At 48.6% G+C, this 21,418-nt stretch overlaps 1 protein-coding gene across 2 annotated transcripts in view; it reads right to left on the bottom strand.

Annotated features, from left to right (window-relative positions):
- The window catches only part of SLC28A1 (solute carrier family 28 member 1), a 60,092-nt gene extending 43,485 nt beyond the window's left edge, over positions 1-16,607 (bottom strand). Inside the window, exons 1-6 of one of the 2 annotated variants that reach the window (XM_055277372.2) lie at positions 15,986-16,607; positions 14,924-15,035; positions 13,919-14,007; positions 12,270-12,361; positions 7,707-7,890; positions 6,782-7,453 (exon numbers count right to left, since the gene is read on the bottom strand). In XM_055277372.2, the coding sequence (XP_055133347.1) occupies positions 7,387-7,453; positions 7,707-7,890; positions 12,270-12,361; positions 13,919-14,007; positions 14,924-15,019 (528 nt within the window). In that variant the 5' untranslated portion in view covers positions 15,020-15,035; positions 15,986-16,607 and the 3' untranslated portion in view covers positions 6,782-7,386. Of the gene's footprint in view, positions 1-6,781; positions 7,454-7,706; positions 7,891-12,269; positions 12,362-13,918; positions 14,008-14,857; positions 15,036-15,985 lie in introns of those variants that run through there. The other variant, XM_063638609.1, reaches the window with a different exon arrangement.
- Positions 16,608-21,418: the final 4,811 nt, after the last annotated feature.

The following is a 21,418-nucleotide window of genomic DNA, read 5'->3' as shown; positions in this document are numbered from 1 at the left end:
CGCCTTCTCAAAAAAAAAAAAAGAAAAGAAAAAAATGAAAAAAAGAAAAAAAAACTTAAATGCTTGTCTCAGATTTTTTATTTTTAACAGCTTTATTAGCGGTATGGTTGATATATAATTAATTGCACATATTGGAGGTGCTCAATTTGATATGTTTTGGCATACGTATACTCCTTGAACCCATTACCGCAGTCAAGAGAGTGAATGTATCCATCACGCCTTTTGTAACTCCTTGCCTCCTTCCCTGTTCCCAGGTAACAGTTAATATGTTTTCTGCCACTAGATTAGTCTGCATTTTTTTTTTTTTTTTTTTTTTGAGACAAAGTCTCATTCCATTGCTCAAGCTGGAGTGCACTGGCACGATCTCGGCTCACTGCAACCTCCACCTCCGGGGTTTAAGCACTTTTCCTGCCTCAGCTTCCCAAGTAGCTGGGACTACAGGGATGCACCACCACACCCAGCTAATTTTTGTATTTTTAGAAGAGATGGGATTTCACCATGTTGGCCAGGCTGGTATTGAATTTCTGACCTCAAGTGATCCGCCCACCTCAGCCTCCCAAAGTGCTGGCATGAGCCACCGCACCCTGCCTGGTTTGCATTTTTAAGAATTTTATATAAATTTTTAAAAAAGAAAACAAAGGTTTATATAAATAGAAACATACAGTACATGTCCTTTTTTGTTTGACTTCTTTCACTTAGTGTAATTATTTTGAGATTTATCTAGGTTTCTGCATGATTCACTAGTCCGTTCCATCTTATTGCTGAGTAGTATTCTATTATACGGATATACCACACTTTGCTTATCAATTCACCTATTGATGGACATCTTGGTGATTTCCAGTTTTTGGCTATTGCAGATAAAGCTGCTATGAACATTCAAAACTTCATGTGCAAGTCTTTGTGTGGATATATGCTTTTATTTCTCTTGGGTAAATGCCTATAAGTGAAATAGGTAGATTATATGATAGGCCTGGAAACTGCCAATCTGTTTTCTCCAGCAATTGCACAATTTTATATTCCCACCAGCAGTATGTAAAAATTTCAGTTCCTCTATATCCTTGCCAACACTTGGTATGGTTAGTCTTTTGAATTCTACCCATTCTAATCAGCGTATGGTAGTATCTCTTTCTGCTTTTAACTTGCATTTCTCTACGATAAATGATGTTGAGCATCTTACCATGTACTTATTTGCCACTTAGGTATCTTCTTTAAATGTCTGTTCGTATCTTGAGCCTTTTTGTTTTGTTTTGTTTTTGAGTTGGAGTATCGCTCTGTCACATAGGCTGGAGTGCAGTGGCATGAGATCCTGGCTCACTACAACTTCCACCTCCTGGGTTCAAGCAATTCTCCTGCCTCAGTCTCCCAAGTAGCTGGGACTACAGGTGCCCGTCACCATGCCTGGCTAATTTTTGTATTTTTAGTAGAGACAGGGTTTCACCATGTTGGCCAGGCTGGTTTTGAACTCCTGACCTCAGGGGATCCACCCACCTTGGCCTCCCAAAGTGCTGGGGTTATAGGCGTGAGCCACCATGCTTGGCCTCGAGCTCATTTTTAAATTGGGTTATTTTTCTTATTAAAGATTTATGACAAGGCAGGGCGCCATGGCTCTGTCTCCCACATTCAAGTGATTCTTCTGCCTCAGCCTCCTGAGTAGCTGGGACTACAGGTGCACACCATTATGCCCAGATAATTTTTGTATTTTTAGTAGAGACTGGGTTTTACCATGTTGGTCAGGCTGGTCCCAATCTCTTGACCTCGTGATCTGCCTGCCTCAGCCTCCCAAAGTGCTGGGATTACAGGCGTGAGCTACCACACCCGGCCTAAATTGATTAAATTTTAATGAACTTCCTTCCTTCCTTGCCTTTCACCCTTCCCCTTCCCTTTCCCCTTCCCCTTCCCTTTCTGTCTGTCTTTTTTGAGGCAGGGTCTGCTTTGTTGCCCAGGCTGGAGTGCAGTGACATATAGGCATATTGTGCATAGCTCACTGCAGCCTCGACCTTCTGTGCTCAAGCGATTCTCCTACCTTAGCCTCTCAAGTAGCTGGGATCACAGGTGCACACCACCATACCTGGCTAATTTATTTATCTATTTTTTTTGTAGAGATGCAGTCTTATGATGTTACCCAGGCTGGTCTCAAACTCCTGGGCTTAAGCAGTCCTCCTAGCTCAGCCTCAAAAAGTGCTGAAATTACAGGTATTAGCCACTGCACCTGACCTCATTTCTTTTTGTAGAACCAGGTTTCTGTCTAGTAGCATTTTCCTTCTCTTTGAAGAATTTCCTTTAACATTTCTTTCTTTTTTCCTTTTTTTAATTTTTTTTTATTTTTGAGACAGTGTCTCACTCTGTCTCCCAGGCTGGAGTGCAGTGGCATTTCTTTCTTTTTTCCTTTTTTTTTTTTTTTTTGTTTTTTTGAGACAGTGTCTCACTCTGTCTCCCAGGCTGGAGTGCAGTGGCATGATCTCGGTTCACTGCAACCTCCACCTCCCAGGTTCAAGCAATTCTTGTCCCTCAGCCACCCAAGTGTAACAGCTGATACTACAGGCGCATGCCACCATGCCTGGCTAATTTTTTTTATATATATTTTTATTAGAGACAGGATTTCACCATATTGCTCAGGCTGGTCTTGAACTCCTGGGCTTAAGTGATCTGTCCAACTCGGCCTCCCAAATTGCTGGGATTATAGACATGAGCCCCCACACCCGGCCGGCCAGCTTGCCTGCCTGCCTGCCTGCCTGCCTTCCTCCCTCCCTCCCTCCATCCCTCCTTTCTTTCCCTTCCTTCCTTCCTTCCTTCCTTCCTTCCTTCCTTCCTTCCTTCCTTCCTTCCTTCCTTCTTTCCTTCCTTCCTTCTTTTTCTTTCTTTCTTTCTTTCTCTCTCTTTCTTTCTTTCCCTCTTTCCCTCTTTCTCTCTTTCTCTCTTTCTTTCTTTCTGCCATAGTATCTCCCTCTATCGCCCAGGCAGCAGTCAGTGGTGCGATCATGGCTCACTGCAGCCTATGTCTCCTAAGCTGAAGCGATCCTCCTTTCTCAGCCTCCTGAGTAGCTGGGACTACAGGTGTGCACCACTCCTTTGGCATTTCTTGTAGCGTAAATCTGCTTTTTATGTCTGAAAAATTATTTCAGCTTTTGTATGACTGAAAGAGTTCTTATTTCCTCTTCTTTTCTGAAATAGATTTCACTGGTAAAGAATTCTAGGTTGACAGCCTTTTGGGTATTTGCTGTTGTTGTTGTTTACTGTTCCACTATTTTCTCACTCATTTTTGACAAGAAATCTGCTAGTAATCCATATTTCTGCTCCTCTCCACATGTCTTTTTTCTCTAGTTGTTGTTAAGGTTTTATCACTGATTTTAAGTAATTTGATTATTGCCTTGGTATAGTCTTCATGTCTCTTGTGCTGGGGGTTCATGAAGTTTCTTGAATCTTTGGGTGTCCAATTGTCATCCTATTTGGATTTTTTTTTGGACATAATTTCTTCAAATATTTTTTTTCTGCCCTCCTTCTCCTCTGGAGACTTCAATTGTGTATATTTGCCACGATGCTCTGTTTGAATTTTTTCAGGTTTTGTCTTTAAGATGTGTTAGGCAGGGCCTGAGAAGCATTTATTCTAGAGTTGATTTTTTTTTTTCTCTGCTACTGAGCCAAAACCTTCTTAGTATGCTAAACAATGCCCTGTGAATTTTGAGGTTTATTCACCCGTCAGGAATAGACACTATTCCTGGCCCTGTGTGATTCCAGGTATGACTCCCTCTTCTCCTTTTGGGTGGTTCTTTCCTAGCCCTAGGGTAGTTTCCCTGTCTGTATTCTCTGAGCAGAGCTCAACTGCATGTTCAAGGAGGATTCTCTGCATAGCTCCGGGCTTTGCTCTGTGATCTCTCAACTGTGTCTCTGTGCTCTGCAATGTGAACCCTGCCTGCCTTGGCTTCCCTGGATTTCCAGCTCTGTCTCTTCAACTTACGGAATCTCCTGGTCCCACCTCAGTTTTCCTTCCCTGTGCTGTGGTCTGGAAACGTTCTCCAGGCAGTCAGCTAGGGAGACCATAGGGCTAAACTCATTTGTTTCCTAATTCTCAAGGGTCGGTGTCCTTTATTGCCTGATGTCCAACATCTAAGAGCTCTTGTCTCATGTATTCATTCCAGTTTTTTAGCTGTTTCAACTGGGAGGATAAACCTGGTCTCTGTTACTGCATCTTGACTGGGAGCCAAAATCAAATGCATGGGTTTTTTTTTTGTTTTTTTGTTTTTTTTGTTTTTGAGACGGAGTCTTGCTCTGTCGCCCAGGCTGGAGTGCAGTGGTGTGATCTCAGCTCACTGCAAGCTCTGCCTCCTGGGTTCACACCATTCTCCTGCCTCAGCTTCCTGAGTAGCTGGGACTACAGGCGCCCACCACCACGCCTGGCTAATTTTTTTCTATTTTTTGTAGAGATGGGGTTTCACCATGTTAGCCAGGATGGTCTGGATCTCCTGACTTCATGATCCGCCCACCTCGGCCTCTCAAAGTGTTGGGATTACAGGCGTGAGCCACTGCACCCAGCCAAATTCATGTATTTTTTAACAGCTTCATTGAGACAAAATTTACATGCCATACAATTTGCCCATTTACAGTGTATGGTTCAAGGATAGAAGGTCCTCACAAAACTAAAACTAGGACTACCATATGATTCAGTAATTCTGCTACTGGGTATACATGAAAAAAAAGGAAATCAATATATTGAAAAACATCTGCACTCCATGTTTATTACAGCATGATTCACAATAGCCAAAATATGGAATCAACCTAGGTGCCCATCAACAGATGCATGGATAAAGCAAATGTGGTATATATACACAATGGAATATTATTCAGCCATAAAAACCAATGAAATCCTGTTATTTGCAGCAACATAGATGGAATTGGAGGTCATTATGTTAGGTGAAATAAGCCAAGCACAGAAAGACAAATATTGCATGTTCTCACTCACGTGTGGGAGCTTAAAAAGTAGATCTTATGAAGATAGACAGTAGTTTGGTGGTTACCAGAGACTCTGAAGGGGAGGAGGGAGGCGGGATGATGAGAAGTTGATTAATGGGTACAAATATACAGTTTGAGAGAAGAAATAAGACCTAGTGACAGATAGATCAGTAAGGTGGCTACAGTGTACAATAATGTATTGCATATTCCACAATAGCTAGGAGAATTTGAATAGTTCTAACATAAAGAAAGACAAATATTTAAGTTGATGGATATCCCAAGTACACTGATTTGATCTTTACAAATTATATGAATGTATTAAATTATCACATGTACCCTGAAACTATGCACATTTATTAGGTTGGTGCAAAATTTATTGCATAACGGCAAAACCAAAATTACTTCTGCACCAATCTAATAATATTATGCAGCAATTTTTTAAAGTGTATTTTTGTTTGTTTGTTTGTTTGGTTTGGTTTTTTTTTTTCTTTTTTGAGACAGAGTCTCGCTCTGTCACCCAGGCTGGAGTGCAGTGGTGCAATCTCAGCTCACTGCAACCTCCGCCTCCCAGGATCAAGCGATTCTCTTGCCTCTGCCTCCTGAGTATCTGGGATTACAGGTGCGTACCACCATACCCAGCTTTTTTTTTTTTTTTTTTTTTTTTGTATTTTTAGTAGAGACGGGGTTTCACCCTGTTAGCTAGGATGGTCTCCATCTCCTGACCTCATGATCCACCCACCTCAGCCTCCCAAAGTGCTGGGATTACAGGTGTGAGCCACCACGCCTGGCCAAAAGTGTATGGTTTAATGGTTTTTAGTATAGTTACAGATTTGTGCAACCATTACCATAATCCTAGGATATTTTCATCAGCCCAAAGAGAAACCCCAAACTACTGGCGGTCACCACCTCTTCTTCCCATCCACCCTAGCAGTCACTAATCAACTCTCTGTCTCCACAGATTTGCCCATTCTGGACATTTCATATAAATGGAATCATGCACTATATGGTTCTTCAAGACTGGTTTCTTTCACTGAGCGTGATGTTCTCAAGGTTTGTCATTATTGTAGTATTTATCAATACTACATTCCTTTTCATGGCCGAATAATATTCTATTGTATGGATATATAGATTTTCTTTATCCATTTTTCAGTTTATAGACTTATGGGTAGTTTTCACTACTGAGTAGCTGGGATTACAGGTGCCCAACACCATGCCTGGCTGATTTTTGTATTTTTAGTAGAGACAGGGTTTTGCTATGTTGGCCAGGCTGGTCTCAAACTCCTGACCTCATAATCCACCCGCCTCGGCCTCCCAAAGTGCTGGGATTACAGGCATGAACCACCGTGCCCGGCCAGCCTAACCATTTTCTAAAGCAACTGCACTGTTTCGCATTTCCACCAGCAGTGTCTAAGGGTTTCGATTTCTCCACATCTTTGCCAACACTTGTTATCATCTGTCTTATTGATTATGGCCATCTGACTGAATATGAAGTGGTATCTTATTGTGGCTTTGCTTTGCATTTCCATGATGGCTACTGATGTTGAGCACATTTTCATGAGCTTTTTGGCTATAGCAAAACCTTTTATCATTCTTCAAATGGGTTGTCTTTTTATGGTTGAGTTGTAATTCTGCATACACTTTATGCAGACATATGATTTGTACATCTTTTCTCTCATTCCGTGAGTTGTCTTTTCACTTTTTTGATAGTGTGCATTGCATCAAAAAGTTTTTAGCTTTTATGAAGTCCAGTTTATCTGCATGCATTTTTTAAAGGAAACTTCCTATCAGTCCCTCAAGTGGAAAACCATTATCAATGACTTGTCATAGAAGACCATTGCAAAAATAAATTACAAATGTATTTAATAAAGAGAAGTCAAATGTAACAGTAAATGTATTTATAAATAAAATTTTAAATGTGTTCATCCACAGGCTGGCTCAAATCATTTTGCTGTGGTATGTGGATCTCACTTTGGGAAAGTGAGAGGGACCCCTGTACCCCTGCGTGCCCCTGACTTAGTCTTTGGGTATCTTTGGTCACCAGCTTCTTCATCAACAAAATAGAGTACTGAAATAGATTGGTGGTCTCAGACTTTTTTTTTTTAAGCCATAGAAACCGTTTTTTTTTCCCCCAGCAAATTTTCTTTTTTTGTGAACCTTGGCTTATAAAACACATAAATTTAGAGCTGCCTGGTGAAATGGTGGGTTGGGCGGGAAGTCTGAATTTTCCCTCCCCAGCCTCCCTCTCCTACCCTGTGACATCGCTGAGATTTCCAGCGCTCCAAGGAATCCAGTTTGAAAAGCAGCAGATCTCAAACTGTTGTCCAAGGACGCTGCTGGCTACATCAGAATCCCCTGGAGGCTAATGAGAAATACTAGCACCTGGACCCCGATCGCGCCTGCTGAATCCCACTCCAGGGATGGTCCCTGCGGCTTTTTGGCTCACACTGCCCAGGTGATCTGAGGGAGGCACTGATTCAGGCCCTCCTTGCTCCATGGGCTGGGATCCCTGAATGGAGGAAACGGTTGAGTCCAGTTTTCATCCACCACAGTCACCTGCTGTAACTGGGACTAAGAACTGGTGAAACACCACAAAGATGCTGCTTTGTTTGAAGCCACCCACCAGCTCCTGCCTGGGGCCCCAGAGAGTTCTCCATGATACAGAGCCTTCCTCCTCCTCCAGCCCTGGCCATAACCCTGGAGCCAACCCCTCAGCTCATGGGCCCTCCCCTGCCCTGCCTCGGGGCTGTGAGCTCACTCACCTCTTAAACCAGAGCAGCAGGCGGGGATGGCCCTGAGGCTTGAGAAACCGCCTCAGCTTTGGCCCCAGAAGCCGTTTCAGCAGGCGGTGGCCCAGGAAGGTGAGGACCACACAGGTGAGGACAAACAGAGCCAGGGCCCTCTGGAAATCCAGGAGGCAGGCCACCAGCAGGAAGGCAGCGAACCCTGGGGGACGAGACAGAGGAGGGGTCAATGGCCAGGACACCACCTCTTCAGACCCCTGCAGCCCCGCCCACGGACTCCAGCTTACTCCACCCAGAGCGTGGAGGGCAGGAAAGTCACCCAACCTCACTGAGCCTGTTTCCTCATCTGGAAATAAAAACAACCACCGCTACTGTGCCAAAAAGTAGTTAGGAGTTACTGGCAGAAGGCGTTGTGAAAGGGCCCTGCAAACTGTAAAGTGCTTACCAGATGTGAGGGAGATGTGTAAGGAGACCATGAAGCCAAACAGTAAGAGGCACTGGGCATCAGTGGAGCATCTGCTGTGGTCCAGCGCCATGCTAGGCCCCACGGAGGAAGGAGATGAGCCCATCAGCTACTCCATGAAGGAGTTCACACATGTGTGCCCGGACTGTGTTCTGAAATGTTCTTCAATGACCATGCTTCCTGGAGTTTCCTTTCCCCTTTTGCCCTTCTCTCCTTTGAGCCACTCAGCCAGTCCATCAGGAAAGGCACGTGAGAATGGATAGCAGAGGGGGAGATGTCTCTCCCTAGATTTTTTTTTTTTTTTTTTGAGATAGGGTCTCACTTTGTTGCCCAGGCTGGAGTACAGTGGCGCGATCTCGGCTGACTGCAACCTCCACCTCCTGGGTCCAAGAAATCCTTCTGCCTCAGCCTCCCGAGTAGCTGGGATTGCAGGTGCCCACCACCATGGCTGGCTAATTTTTGTATTTTTGGTAGAGACAGGGTTTCACCATATTGCTCAGGCTGGTGTTGAACTCCTGGGCTCAAGTGATCCGCCCGCCTCAGCCTCCCAAAGTGCTGCGATTACAAGAGTAAGCCACCGCGCCCGGCCTCTCCCTGGCTTTTGAATTTCAGAATCCAGAATCCTCGAAGAATGGAAACCACTCATAGCCATGGATAAAAAATGTGATCTGAAACATCACGAATAAAGATAAGTTCTACCCAACCCCTCTGCTACAGGCAATAACCAGGACACTGGTATCACAGAGAAAGCGCCTGAGCCTGGCCAGGCCGCCAAGCCAAGTGTGTTTGCAGCATTGCAAGCAGTGAAGCCCTGTGCCTGGCTTCCTGGTCGAGTCCCAGGGAGGTCCCAGGACTGCAGAGAGGGTAGTGCCCGTGCGGTGCGTGGCAAGCAGGGCCCTAGAAAGCCAGTGAGGCTCTGCAGGCACCAAAACAGCAGAACTAGTCTCTATGAGAGGCCTGAAGAGGAGAGAGGCGGGAGACCAGAATGAGCCTACCATGGAGAAGAGGAAGTCGCCATGGCCACCTGCAAGGATAGACGACCCAGGACCAGCTGGAGAAGTGGACAGGTCAGGAGACACTTGAGGAGTAATGATACATAAGCCCCCCCAGTGACCCCCAGAGGAAGGGATGAAGGGAGGTTCCAACTGGACAGAAACTGAGTTCCCGTCACTCACGGGATAAAATTGAGGTAGAAGATAAGTTGAGTTACAAAGAATAAAATGGCCTTTGTCTCACATGGAAGCTTGTGGGCTGGAGTTCCCACCTGAACGGGTGTCATTGAGACACACGGGTGGAGCCCCACAGGGCGGTGCTGGGGCTGCTGGTACCGGCCGTGGGGGTTCAGCGGAGGGGGACCTGGCCAGGGAGAGGCTCCGTGGTCACCAGGAGGTGAGCTTAGCACTTCAGATGCATTTTCACAATGAATCCTCATAAGACCCCTACAAGGTGGGGTCTACAGTGATGCCCACTTGGAGAGTGAGGCCTCTGAGGCCAGCCGAGATGAGTGCCTCACACAGGGAGGGCATGGGGCTAGGAGGCCAAGAAGGTCTGTGCGCCTCAGAACCTGCGCTTTGTGGTCAGGGCGGGCCAGGAAGGCTGGGGGGGTCTGGGCAGGCCAGGACGGGGACTCAGGGAGACGGGGCAGTGTGGAGGGGTCCTCCAGGCGAGGCACAAGGACAGAAGTGCTTTTGGAAGTATTTTATTCATCTAGGATCCATTCACAGGGATTGGTTTGGGGACGGGCAGGACCTGAACTAAGCTCCTTGAAGACCTCCCTGGGACTTTGGCTGGGACAGCTGGCAAGAGGCATCACCTTCTTCTAAGACTGGGGACACCAAGGCCATCCTTGTTAGTCTAATGGTGCCAGGGCTGATGCTGCACCCATGCAGAAGGCCTACCTAAGATGAGCAAGCCACTGTCACAGCTCAGGGGCCAAGTCCTGAGAATATGAGCTTCATTTCTCTATCACAGCTGTTCCCAGAACATCTGTGAACAGCCTCCCCAGGAAAGAGGTGATGTAATAAAGATACTGAAAAGCCAGAGAAATCGAAGTCACCCAGAAACAGAGAAAGTCACTGCTGACCATTGCAAGGGATCATTTAATGATTCAGATTGCATTCCTGACAGCCATGGCAAACATGGAAACAGGATGAGAGGAGTAATTTTCATTCTCTACTGGAGAGAATTCAATTGTTCTTTAAGAGAAACAAATCAGATCTGAGTGAAGGAGGCAGCCAAGGAAACAGAGATGGCCCTGGCTTCAGACCCTGCCAAAGGTGGACGTCACCATCTCTAGAAGGAAGCTGTGAGGGACATGGACTCACCCCATCTCAGCAGTTGACCCTGCTTTCAAGTTCACCAAGCAGACCAGGTCATTGCTGTCACCTCTCTCACTTCCCCTCCCCTCCAGAGCACCTATAATAACCTCTGCATCTGTACCCATCTTCCTTTTTCTTTTTTTAAAATTTATTTTTATTTTTAAAACTTTTTGTAGAGGTGGGGTCTTGCTGTGTGGCCCAGGCTGGTCTCAAACTCCTGGGCTCAAACAATCCTCCCGCTACAGCCTCCCAAAGTGCTGGGATTACAGGCATGAACCACCTGCCATGCCTGGCCCCTCTTTAATTCCAACCTGTCAGGATGAGGTGAGCTTGCTCCTGCAAAGACCCAGCCCTCCCCGTGGGGTGGGGAGCTTTTCTACTCCGTGCCAGGGGACCTTGTTCCATCGGACATCTCTTCATCTCCCATTCCTTCTACAAATTCCCCACCTCAGCTCGTACACACAAAGTGTCTCCCACCCCAAACTCATGCCCATCCTTGACACTGGGTCACACCCTGCCCATTCAGCCTCCCCGCCTGATCTTATAAAAATTGATCCAAAAAGCCATTTACACTTGCTGTCTGCACAGCCTCATCTCCCATCCGCTCCAATTCAGTTTTTGCACCTCCACCCTAAGTCACCAGTGGCCTCCTTGTCCCTAAATCGGTGGACGTGGCTCAGTTTTTGTCCTGCGGGTCTTGCAGAGATGCTGCTGATCTTTCCCTCCTTGAAACCCTTGCTCCTTTGGCTGCCGCTAACCCCTTCTGTGTGGCTGGTCTCCAGGCTTCTGTCCTTGACCCACTTCTCAATTCATTCTCCAAGTGTGCCTAGGGAGCCTCCTCTCTCCCTCACATGGCCTGGCAGTGGCACCTCCAACAAACTATCCTAATTATCCCCTTCCTGCCAAGACTCCCTCCTGCACGCATGTTCTCTAGCTCTGTGGAAGGCACCATCATCCTCCCCTCACCCGAGCAGGCCCCTGGGGCAGCCCTGATTCAGGGTTTCCTTCGTGCCGCATACCCAGTCGTTGCCAAGTGCAGCTAGCATTGCTTCTCTAGGACCTCTTCCATTGCCCCGCCCACCTTCCACAGCTTCATGCTCACACAGGCACTGCAGCCCTCAATGTCTCCATCTCCTCATCTTTCCTGCCCTCCTTCCGGTGTCCCACAGTGTGAATTCCACCTTGACGCTTCCCTGTTCAAACCCTTCAGTGGCTCTCTTTGGCCTTGAGGGTAAAATCCAAGTCCCCGAGCATCCTCCCATATCTCTACCCACTCCCCATCCTGGGCGCTTTCCTATCCCTCCAGCCCCATCCCCTGGCACTCCTTGTCTAGAACTTTACCCTCCAGACCTTACAGTGCAGACGTCAAACTTTATCGAAACCCACACCCTGCCAGTTTTCACCTTTGCTCCTGTGACTCCTCTGTGTGGAGTGCCTTTGCCCTCCTTAGTATCCTTCCTCTCCAGCTGGCTAACTCCTACTTAGCCTGTGAGACTCCAATGTCACCTCCTCCTGGAAGTCCTCCCTGACCATCCCCCATTCCTCCTTGGTGCTCCCAGATGACATGCTGCATTATGTGGGACTGTTTCTTCTGCCTCCCTTACTGATGAGGGAGTGCCTTGGGAACAAGATCTGGCCTGGCTTAACAGATGCCTCAGTACCTGGCAAGGGAGCTGGACCTGAGTTGGTGCTCAACAACCGTTTGTTGAATGACTGGGTGAGTGAATGACCCTGCCCTGAGACACGGATAGCTGAGGCAGGAGTCATTGTGTCCTGGGTAATGCTGGGCCCCAGCCTCACCAGTGCAGAGCAGGCCTGTGCCGATCCATCGAAACAGCTGCATGTGCTCCCTGCAGAAGCTTCTGGCTCTCAGGGCTGGCTGCAAGTTCCTCCTGGGAACAGGACCAGCAGGGTCCATGAGTGCATGAGCAGACCCCACCTGGGGGAGATCCTCAGAACCTCCACTCAGGTATGTCCCCGGTAAAGTGGCAACAGGGGCAAGCCAGGGCTTGCCTTGACATCCCCACAGGGCTGCAGGGCAACCCCAGCCCAGGGCGAACGTAGAAATGGTTCAGGCCTTCCTGCCTCTATGGCAGCACCCACAGGCCCCACTACCCCAGTGATAGTCTCTGCCTCCAGGGCTCGGGAGGAAGTTCACTGAAAAGGCAGAACCTCATCAACATACAGAAATGTGGCCAGTGGGGGGCGCGGTGGTTCACACCAGTAATCCCAGCACTTTGGGAGGCCCAGGAGGGTGGATCACTTGAGCCCAGGAGTTCGAGACTAGCCTGGGCAACATGACAAACCCCATCTCTACCAAAAATACAAAAATTAGCCAGGCATGGTGGCATGCGCCTGTAATCCCAGCTACTCAAGAAGCTGAGGCAGGAGAATTGCTTGAGCCCAAGAGGGGTTCGTGCCACTGCACTCCCACCCAGGCAAAAGAGTGAGACCTGCCTAAAAAAAAAAAAAAAAAAAAAAAAAAAAGAGAGAGAGAGAGAGAAAGGAAGGAAGGAAGGGAAAGCAAGCAAGAAAGAGAAAGAAAGAAGAAAGAGAAAGAAAGAATAAAGAAAAGAAGGAAGGAAGGGAGAAAGAAAGAAAAAAAGAAGAAAGAAAGAAAAGAAAGGAAAGAAAAGAAAAGAAAAGAAGAAGAAAAGAAAAGAAAAGAAAAGAAAAAAGAAAAACACGGATGGCTGCCTCCCCTCCCCTGTTGTTCATCCATCTGCCCATGGGACACACATTGAGTAGATTCCCAATCAATGCTAATTGGAATCCACCCACCAGCTGCCATTTTAAGGAGCCTCACCCCCCTCTGAGTCCCCACCTCCCACCTCCTGAGAGGGTAGAGGAGGCATTCTTCCCATACCCCCTGCCCAGGCAGAGAGACAGAATCCCTCCCCCACCACCACCCCCTGCCCATCATGGTGTCCTCAGCTCCGGATCCGGCCAGCAAGGACCCAGATGGCCCAGGCATCGGGAGGCGGAGTTCTAGGCTCACCTCAGACACTCGCTGCCTATGCCACCTGGGCTGGCCCCTTCCCCTCTCTGGGCTTCTACCTCCCTGTGTGAAATCAGGGACCTTGCCCAGTTCAGGATTTTTAACCGGAGTCTTCAGACTCCCCGAGGTACCCCAGAGACTGAATGGGGGTAGAAGGCAGAAGGGGGAGGTTGAGAGGGAGGCCTGGCTGGTTCAGGGCAGGCCCCGCGGTACATACTGGGATTCCTGATGGGATTTCATTTCAGCTGCTCAAAAGCCGGTGGGGAGCCTGTGACTTGGCTCACGCTCGAGGCTCATGTGCCTGTGCGTGTTGGCTAAAGCGCCTTTATTCCTTCCTTCAACAAAGGTTCACGTCCCCCCAGCTCCCATCCGCCAGGAGGCCCGGCTCCCCATCCTGTTCCCAAGCAGCCTCCACCCCAGGCCCGCCCTTGTCTCTGCAGAGATCACCTACCATCTGGAGAAGGGCTTCGGCACCGCCTCGCTCCAGCTGCTCGTGATCTCTGTGGAGCTTAAGTCACTGCTAGGGAGCTGACCTTCCTCCTACAACCAGCAGGGGGCCGTCAGGTCAGCCTGCCCCTTCCCCACCCACAGGAACTTACAGCTGGGGGTGGGGGGCCACGGTGACACCCTGGCTGAGGAGGGGACTGGGCTGAGGCACAGGGAGGAATTAGAAGGCTACTGAACTGAATTCTGCAAGGCAGGCACTGAGCACCTACTGTGTGCAGGGCTCTGCCAGACACATCTCGCCCTCAGCGAGCTCATGGTCTGCGCAGGGACAGACACCTGCGGCCCAGCTGTGACTGAGAGGGGCTGAGGGGAGGCCTGTAAGGGAGGCCCCAGGCAGGGCTACCTCATCACATGACCTCAGGGCACCATGCACCCCCCAGTCTGTGGAGCTGTTTTGGGTGGGGGGTGGGTATTCTTGCAGATGACAGCGTGAAAGGAGCACCCCAAGAGACAAGGGCAGTGAAGGGGAGGGGGCCTTGTCAGAGGAGGCTGGGAGCGTGCAGGCTGTCCTACCAGGCTCCGAGTTCTGGGTGGTGTGCCTCGACCTGACTTGGCCACTTGAAAGCAAGGACAAGGCTCCTTGAAGGCTGAGATTTCCTTAGAGACCCCCCTTCCCCGTCATCTGGTTTTGATTCTCATTCTGTAGGTCACAGCTCGAGTGTCACTTCCTCATTGGAGCCTGCCCTGCCCTTTCAGACTAGGACTTTCAGACTATAGTGCACACAGTACGTGCTCAGTCAATGTTTAATGAGTGAAATAAAGGGGGCTGCCTTGTGTTGAGGAGGCCGACACACTGGGAGGTTCATAACTGTGCGAGCAAAGAGGTGAGGAGGGGGCAGAAGAATGGGGTGTGAGGGAAGGTGGTGAACAAAAGCCTCATCACCTCGGCAGCCGGGCTCAAGCCAAAGAGGCTGAGGGGTCGGGATGACTGATGGGGAAGGGTACAGACCAGGCTTTCCAAGAAATCAGCCCCCATGTTCTCCAGACCCTTGGCCACAGATGTGAGAGAGATGGATTCTCTTCGTCTTGAGGGGTGGTTCTCCATGTCCCAGACCTTCCAGCTGAAAGACAAATCAGGGAGGGCCCAACGCTGAAAGGGAGGCCAGGCAGGGCCCAGTTTAGGGGCCTGGGGAAGGGGGAGAGGACTGAGTGGGGGGACCAGATGCCTGGCACAGCCAGAGCCCTGCCTGGGGGCCACCTATGCCATCCCAGAGCTCACCCCTCCTTGTGACTGGGACTGCAACCTTGACTTCTCAGCACATGGAGGAGGTACCCTTCCTTTTTCTAGGGTCTCCCTATGTTGCACAGGCTGGTCTTCAACTCCTGGGCTCAAGCAGTCCTCCCACCTCAGCCTCCCAAAGTGCTGGGATTACAGGCGTGAGCCACCACCCCAGCCTGCACCCACATCTGAACCTGTAAGAGGCAAGTCCCTGTGAACTCTGGGAGTTCCAGGCAGAAACAGCAAATTCTGCCCACCTCATAGGGAAGGAAACTAAGGAATTATATACAGCATGCATATGTATCTCATACAGGCATTTTTCTGAAGAGAGGACCTAGCTTTCATCATTCCTTACAACTGGTTAAAACTATTACCATTAAGCAAGATCTTCATTGTATTCTACTTTTCCATCTCTGAAAGATGGAGGTGTGACATCCTTAAAGGCATCATTCCAGTCGCTGCATCCAACTATACCCGAAACCAATCCTACTCCTGGACTTTCCATTGCAAGAATCAATATAGTTCATTTTTTGCTGAAGCTCAGTTCATAGGCTTAAGCTCATCTGTAAATAAGAGTGGTAACTAACACCTCGTCTCTCCCTTCTCTTGTTCCCGCTCCTTTTTCTCCCCTTGGGTGGTGCCCTACTCCATCCAAATGCCAGCCCAGTTAGGCTGACATACTCAGAGACCCGTGCACGTGTGTGCACACACACAGGCAGAGCCTGGAAATGCCCCGGCTCACACACAGACACACAGCAGCGCACACAGAGGCAGGGCCCTGTTTCTACTCACGTATTTGCGGTTAGCAGGTCGCTTTCAGAGAGAGAGGGAAGCACACGTCTCTGTGGGGACAAGCTGGGTCCAACCTGCTTTTGCTCTGGCTTGCCTTGTCACTTCAGCAGAAATTCCTGGGCAGAGTCCAGGGTCGGAGTAGGTTGGGCCCTGCCACCCGGTTCTGCCCAGTGCCTCCCCAGAGGCCAGGGCCACAGCCAGGGTGGGGACCCCAACCCGGTCTCAGGAATGCAGGAAGCAGGCCCGCTTGCAACCTGGCTCCCTGCAGCTCCTGCCCACTGGCTGCTGTTTCTCCATCAGAGATGCCCTCCTCTGCCCTCTCCCCAGTTCCCAAACTGACCTCTTCCAAGCCTACTAGGGCCGCTTCTTCCAGGAAGCCACCTATGTGATTATTTCCCTCCCGCTCCTTCCCTCCCATGGCCTCCTTTCTCCAGCCAGGCTGTTAGCTTTTTGCATTTTATCTTTCATTTTGCATCTTGCTCTATCTCCCTTTCTCACTAGATGGGGATTTATTATAACAGCAACCAATTTTCCTACGCTGGAAAATGAGGAAAGCAGTGTAGCTGTCAGAAATAGTAAAAGTGTTTCAGGTCTGTCAAGAAAACAAAACCAAATCACACCATTTCCCCTTCATTTCATCTTTGTTAAATGAATACCTAAGCCAACAGTGTGCAAAGTGAAGGGCTGAACGCTTTAGTTTTTCAATCCTCAAACTAAACATTAAACTCATCTGATGGGATTGACAACATCTCTTTAATAATTAATGGTACGCGCTCAGGACAAAATCCTTTATGATGCATAAATACTTCCTAGTACCGGCACATCCTGGTTGTTTTGGAAGTTTGGAGAGGATGGTGGATGGATACCCCCTCTTTTTGAAAACATTTTTTCTTCATCTGTCATTTGAATTACCAAAGCATTACAAGTGTATCATTAAATATTTAAACATTAGAGAAATATACAGAATGAGGGAAGTTAAAATCCCCGGAATCTGAGCCCCCAGGGATGACCGCTATTGAGTTTGTGGGGCATTTTCCTCCTTTTTTTTTTTTTTTTCTGAGAGGGAGTTTCACTCTTGTTGCCCAGGCTGGAGTGCAGTGGTGTGATCTCGGCTCACTGCAACCTCCGTCTCCCAAGTTCAAGCGATTCTCCTGCCTCAGCCTCCCAAGTAGCTGCGATTACAGGCATGCACCACCATGCCTGGCTAATTTTGTATTTTTAGTAGAGATGGGGTTTCTCCATGTTGGTCAGGCTGGTCTCGAACTCCCGACCTCAGGTGGTCCACCCGCCTAGGCCTCCCAAAGTGCTGGGATTACAGGCATGAGCCACTGTGCCTGGCCTTTTCTCCACTTTTTTTTCCTAAATGTATATTATTTTATGTTATTCATTTTCCAACAGGGGATCACACAGTAACAGTGTTCTCATAATTTGATTTTTCTAGCAGAGTTCCACACACTGTTGAGACCCCATATGTTACCTTGATTGAAAACTAGCCACAGAGCAAGACTCTACCTTTAAAAAAAAAAAAAGAAGCGGGGGTGCGGTGGCTCACACCTGTTCTCCCAGAATTTGGGAGGCCAAGGTGGGCAGATCACTCGAGGCCAGGAGTTCGAGACCAGCCTGGCCAACATGGTGAAACCTCCTCTCTACTAAAAATACAAAAATTAGCCAGGCATGGTGGCAGGTGCCTGTAGTCCCAGCTACTCAGGAGGCTGAGGCAGGAGAATTGCTTGAACCCAAGAGGTGGAGGCTGCAGTGAGCAGAGATCACACCACTGCACTCCAGCCTGGGCGACAGAGTGAGACTCTACCTCAAAAAAAGAAAAGAAAACTAAATGATGTCTCTGAGCAGGACTCCTGTCTTCACAGGTGGCCACCACAGAGATGGGCCCGGAGCTGTCCTCGAAGGGGTCTTCACCAAGCCCTAGTGAAGAAAAAAAGGACGCTACCTGCTTTTCCACTTTGCCCTGTGCTACCCCCTTCCCCTCCTTTCTCCAGTCCTGCCTTCCCTCCTCTCCTACTGTCCTTTCCTCTCACCCTTGTTTCTGTCAGCATCCAGAGGGAAGCCAGAAACACAACACGTCCAGCAGCAACCATGCTTGCTTCGAAACATGCTCGACACTGCAGCTTATAACCTTCACATCGTTGTAGGCCCTAATCTCTACAACAAGGATTTAATGGGCTGTGTGTCTTGGGGTGGACCTTGAGCTTGGAGCTCAAAGGTCTCTACTCCTGCCTGTCAAAGTTAACTTGCTGCCTTATTTGGGGGTGGGTAATAGAACCTCTGAGGAGTCAATGCGCTCCTGCTTAGGAAGTACCTGGCAGGGAGTCCAGCAGCATCAGGTTGGCAGGTGTCATTGCTGTCACAGGTCCCATCCAGGGCTGTCCTGACACTGCTCCCCTCCTCCAGGCCAGGAGACTCCGGGCTTCTCCCCTGCTCCTCCTCTCAAGGAGGCATGGCCAGCAGGGATCCCAGCCCCCAGAAGCCAAGCGGTCTTTTCAGGTGGAATTTGGCGAAAAGCCACAGGCTGGGGAGTTGGGAGGCTGGATAGATTGGGGTGGAGACCCCAGGGAAAGACCAACAGCTGCAGGACCTCAGGTGTCCCGGCTGTGCCCATCCAGCTGTGGGACCTCAGCATGTCCCTGGGCTTCTTGGTGGCCTGTTTCCTTAGGAGACAGTCTCTGAGGCCCGGCACACCCGCTGGGGCCCGCTGAGTAAGACCTAGAGCTGAGCCAGGCTGGGGCAGAGTGGGCAGAGGACCACATGAATATGCACAGATAATTTCCCGCACCATCCAGCGGAGCTCAGAAGGGTTGACAGTAAAGGGGCTGCTCCACCCCTGCAACTCTGTCCCATTCCTCAGAGGCAACCACCTAACTTTTCTGGTTTTAGTTCTTCTGCAGGCCACCTCCTGTTTTAGGGAATTATTAGTCAAAGAGTTGGAGAGAATCCCTTCTTGCCAGGCTCTGACGTAATAGGATATTTTATAAGTAGTGAGTGAAACATTCAAAAAGCACAAGAACTATCAGAAGAGTTCCTCAGCAATCTCTTTATATTCTTCTCATGATTCTGCCCACATTCATTTCCTAGCTCTTCACAGGTGAGGTCTTTCATTGCATTGATTCGTGTATCCAAGCACTGGACAAATAAAGAGGCTCATCCCTCATCAAGTTCCATGAACCTGACCTCATCGCTCCTCTCTCTTAAACCTGGGATGATTGGCAGAAAGGGCATCCGTAGAACTTTTTCTTCTGCATTTGACATTGAAAAATGGACTTCCCGTAGTCTGTAGTAGAAATATTGGAAAGTAGCAATAATCCTAGCACTTTGGGAGGCCAAGGCAGGTAGATCACTTGAGCCCAGGACTTCAAGACCAGCCTGGGCAACATAGGGAGACCCTGTCTCTACAAAAAATAGAAAAAATTAGACAGGTGTGTTGGTGTGCACCTGTAATCCCAGCCACTCGGGAGGCTGAGGTGGGAGGATCATTTAAGCCTCGGAAGTCAAGGCTGCAGTGAACCATAATCACACCACTGCACTCCAGCCTGGGCGACAGGAGTGAGACTATGTTTAAAAAAAGATTGATGACATAGAGCTAAATACAAAGACTAAAGAAATATCTTGGGCTTTTATACTCTTCGCTTGTAACTCTTCTAGTTTTCCTGTGGGAACAGACTAGCCCAAGTGTTAGAGCACACTGCTCTCCTGGCAACTACAGAGCTAGTTCAGCTGGTCTCAGGGGAAGAAAGCATTCCAGTACCCCAAAGGCTGGAACCCCCCAGCCTGCTTGGCATGATTATCCAACGGTCTCTGATATAGTTTACTCCTTGACCCACTGTACTCACTGAGAACATCTGGGCACTCGTGGTCATTATCCAATACAAAATGAAAGGCCGAGTCTGGGGCTCATCTACGGCAGCAACAGGAGGCCTCGTAGAATTAGGATGCCTGGTCCCACCTGCAGGAGTGCTTAAGGCCACCAGGCAGGGTGAATTTTACCCAAGCAGTTCAGAGATCACTGTTCCCAAATATTTAATATTTAATCGATTGTACTTATAAAGTGTATTTCCCTTGTTGTTGTTTTTACCTTCTATTCCTCTTGCCTCTCCAGCTCATATTAGCATTTTATTTATTTATTTTTTGAGACAGGGTCTCTCTCTGTCTCCCTGGCTGGCATGCAGTGGCGCAATCTCAGCTCACCACAGCCTCGACCTCCCAGCAATCCTCCCACCTCAGCCTCCAGGGTAGCTGGGACTATAGCTATGCACCATATGCCGGCTAACTCTTTTTTCTTTTTTAAAAAATTTCATCCCAGTTGTTCTAATATTTATTTATTTACTTATTTTGTAGAGACAGGGTCTTACCATGTTGCCCAGGTCTAGAACTCCTGGGCTCAAGTGATCCTCCTGCCCCGGTCTCCCAAAGTGCTGGGATTACAAGTGTGAGCCACTGTGTCCAGCCTCATATCAGCTTTTCATATAGTGAGAAATTGAGATAGTTCCTTTTCAGTTTGATCCAGATCAAGATATTCTGCAAACCAAGGGTCTTAATTCATGTTATGCTGTTGGGTTCAGGGATGATGTCCCTGTCTATTACAGGTTTTATACTAAAGGCTATATCTTCCTTCTAAAGTACACTTCCTCCAGCTATTGGCAGGGGCTGTGGAGACTATTAATTTGGATCTCCATTGCCTTATTGATCAAGTCACAGTTGATAAGCTGATTCGCTATACAGGCAAAAATAATTCCTTGATTGTTCCATCTCCTCCCCCTGTCAGAGAAGTGGTCTGATGTGGCCCTCACTGAGCCTTAGGGTGAAGCCAGATATTTTTACAGGAGTAATCATGAAGAGGACTTAAGGCCTCCTGGCAGGAGCCAGGAAAACAAATCTACCAAAGACCAGCAGGGTCCATACAGAAGTGCTGACAAGTAGGGCACCACAAATTAAGTACAATTGTTAGGTAGAACAAAAATGGACACCTGTGACTGTCACATCCCATATTCAGACACTGAAACTCTCCAAGCATATCTCGTCCCCTACCCCCCCAAGTGGAATTCCACCACTAGTGTCCTGCCATGGAGTCAAGGGCATGGCTGCGTCTTTCGCTCTACTCTCACTGGTACTCTCACTGTTGTTCCTGGATGGGCCTGCCAATCAGACACCATGACTCACTTGGAAACACTCCTTTCCATTTCACTATGCCTGTAGAAGCAAGGTTCCTGATTCCAAGGCCTGTGTCCAATTCCCTCAGTTCTGTGGCCGTGGAGATCTGACCCATCACAGAAGCTCAATACTGGCCAGCTCATGGGCCGGGAGCCTCAGCTGTAGCATTTCCTGTTGGTTCCCACCAGTCTCCTTCCCTAGGGCAGTGCTGGTCCCCACAGGGATGAGAGCTGGAAAGGTAGTACTCAGAGGCTTGGGCAAAGAGCTTTG

Source organism: Symphalangus syndactylus, chromosome 5 (assembly GCF_028878055.3).
Source record: "Symphalangus syndactylus isolate Jambi chromosome 5, NHGRI_mSymSyn1-v2.1_pri, whole genome shotgun sequence".
Lineage (NCBI taxonomy): Eukaryota > Metazoa > Chordata > Mammalia > Primates > Hylobatidae > Symphalangus > Symphalangus syndactylus.
The sequence above is the reverse complement of the archived record's forward strand: the minus strand, read 5'-3'. Positions and strand labels throughout refer to the sequence as shown.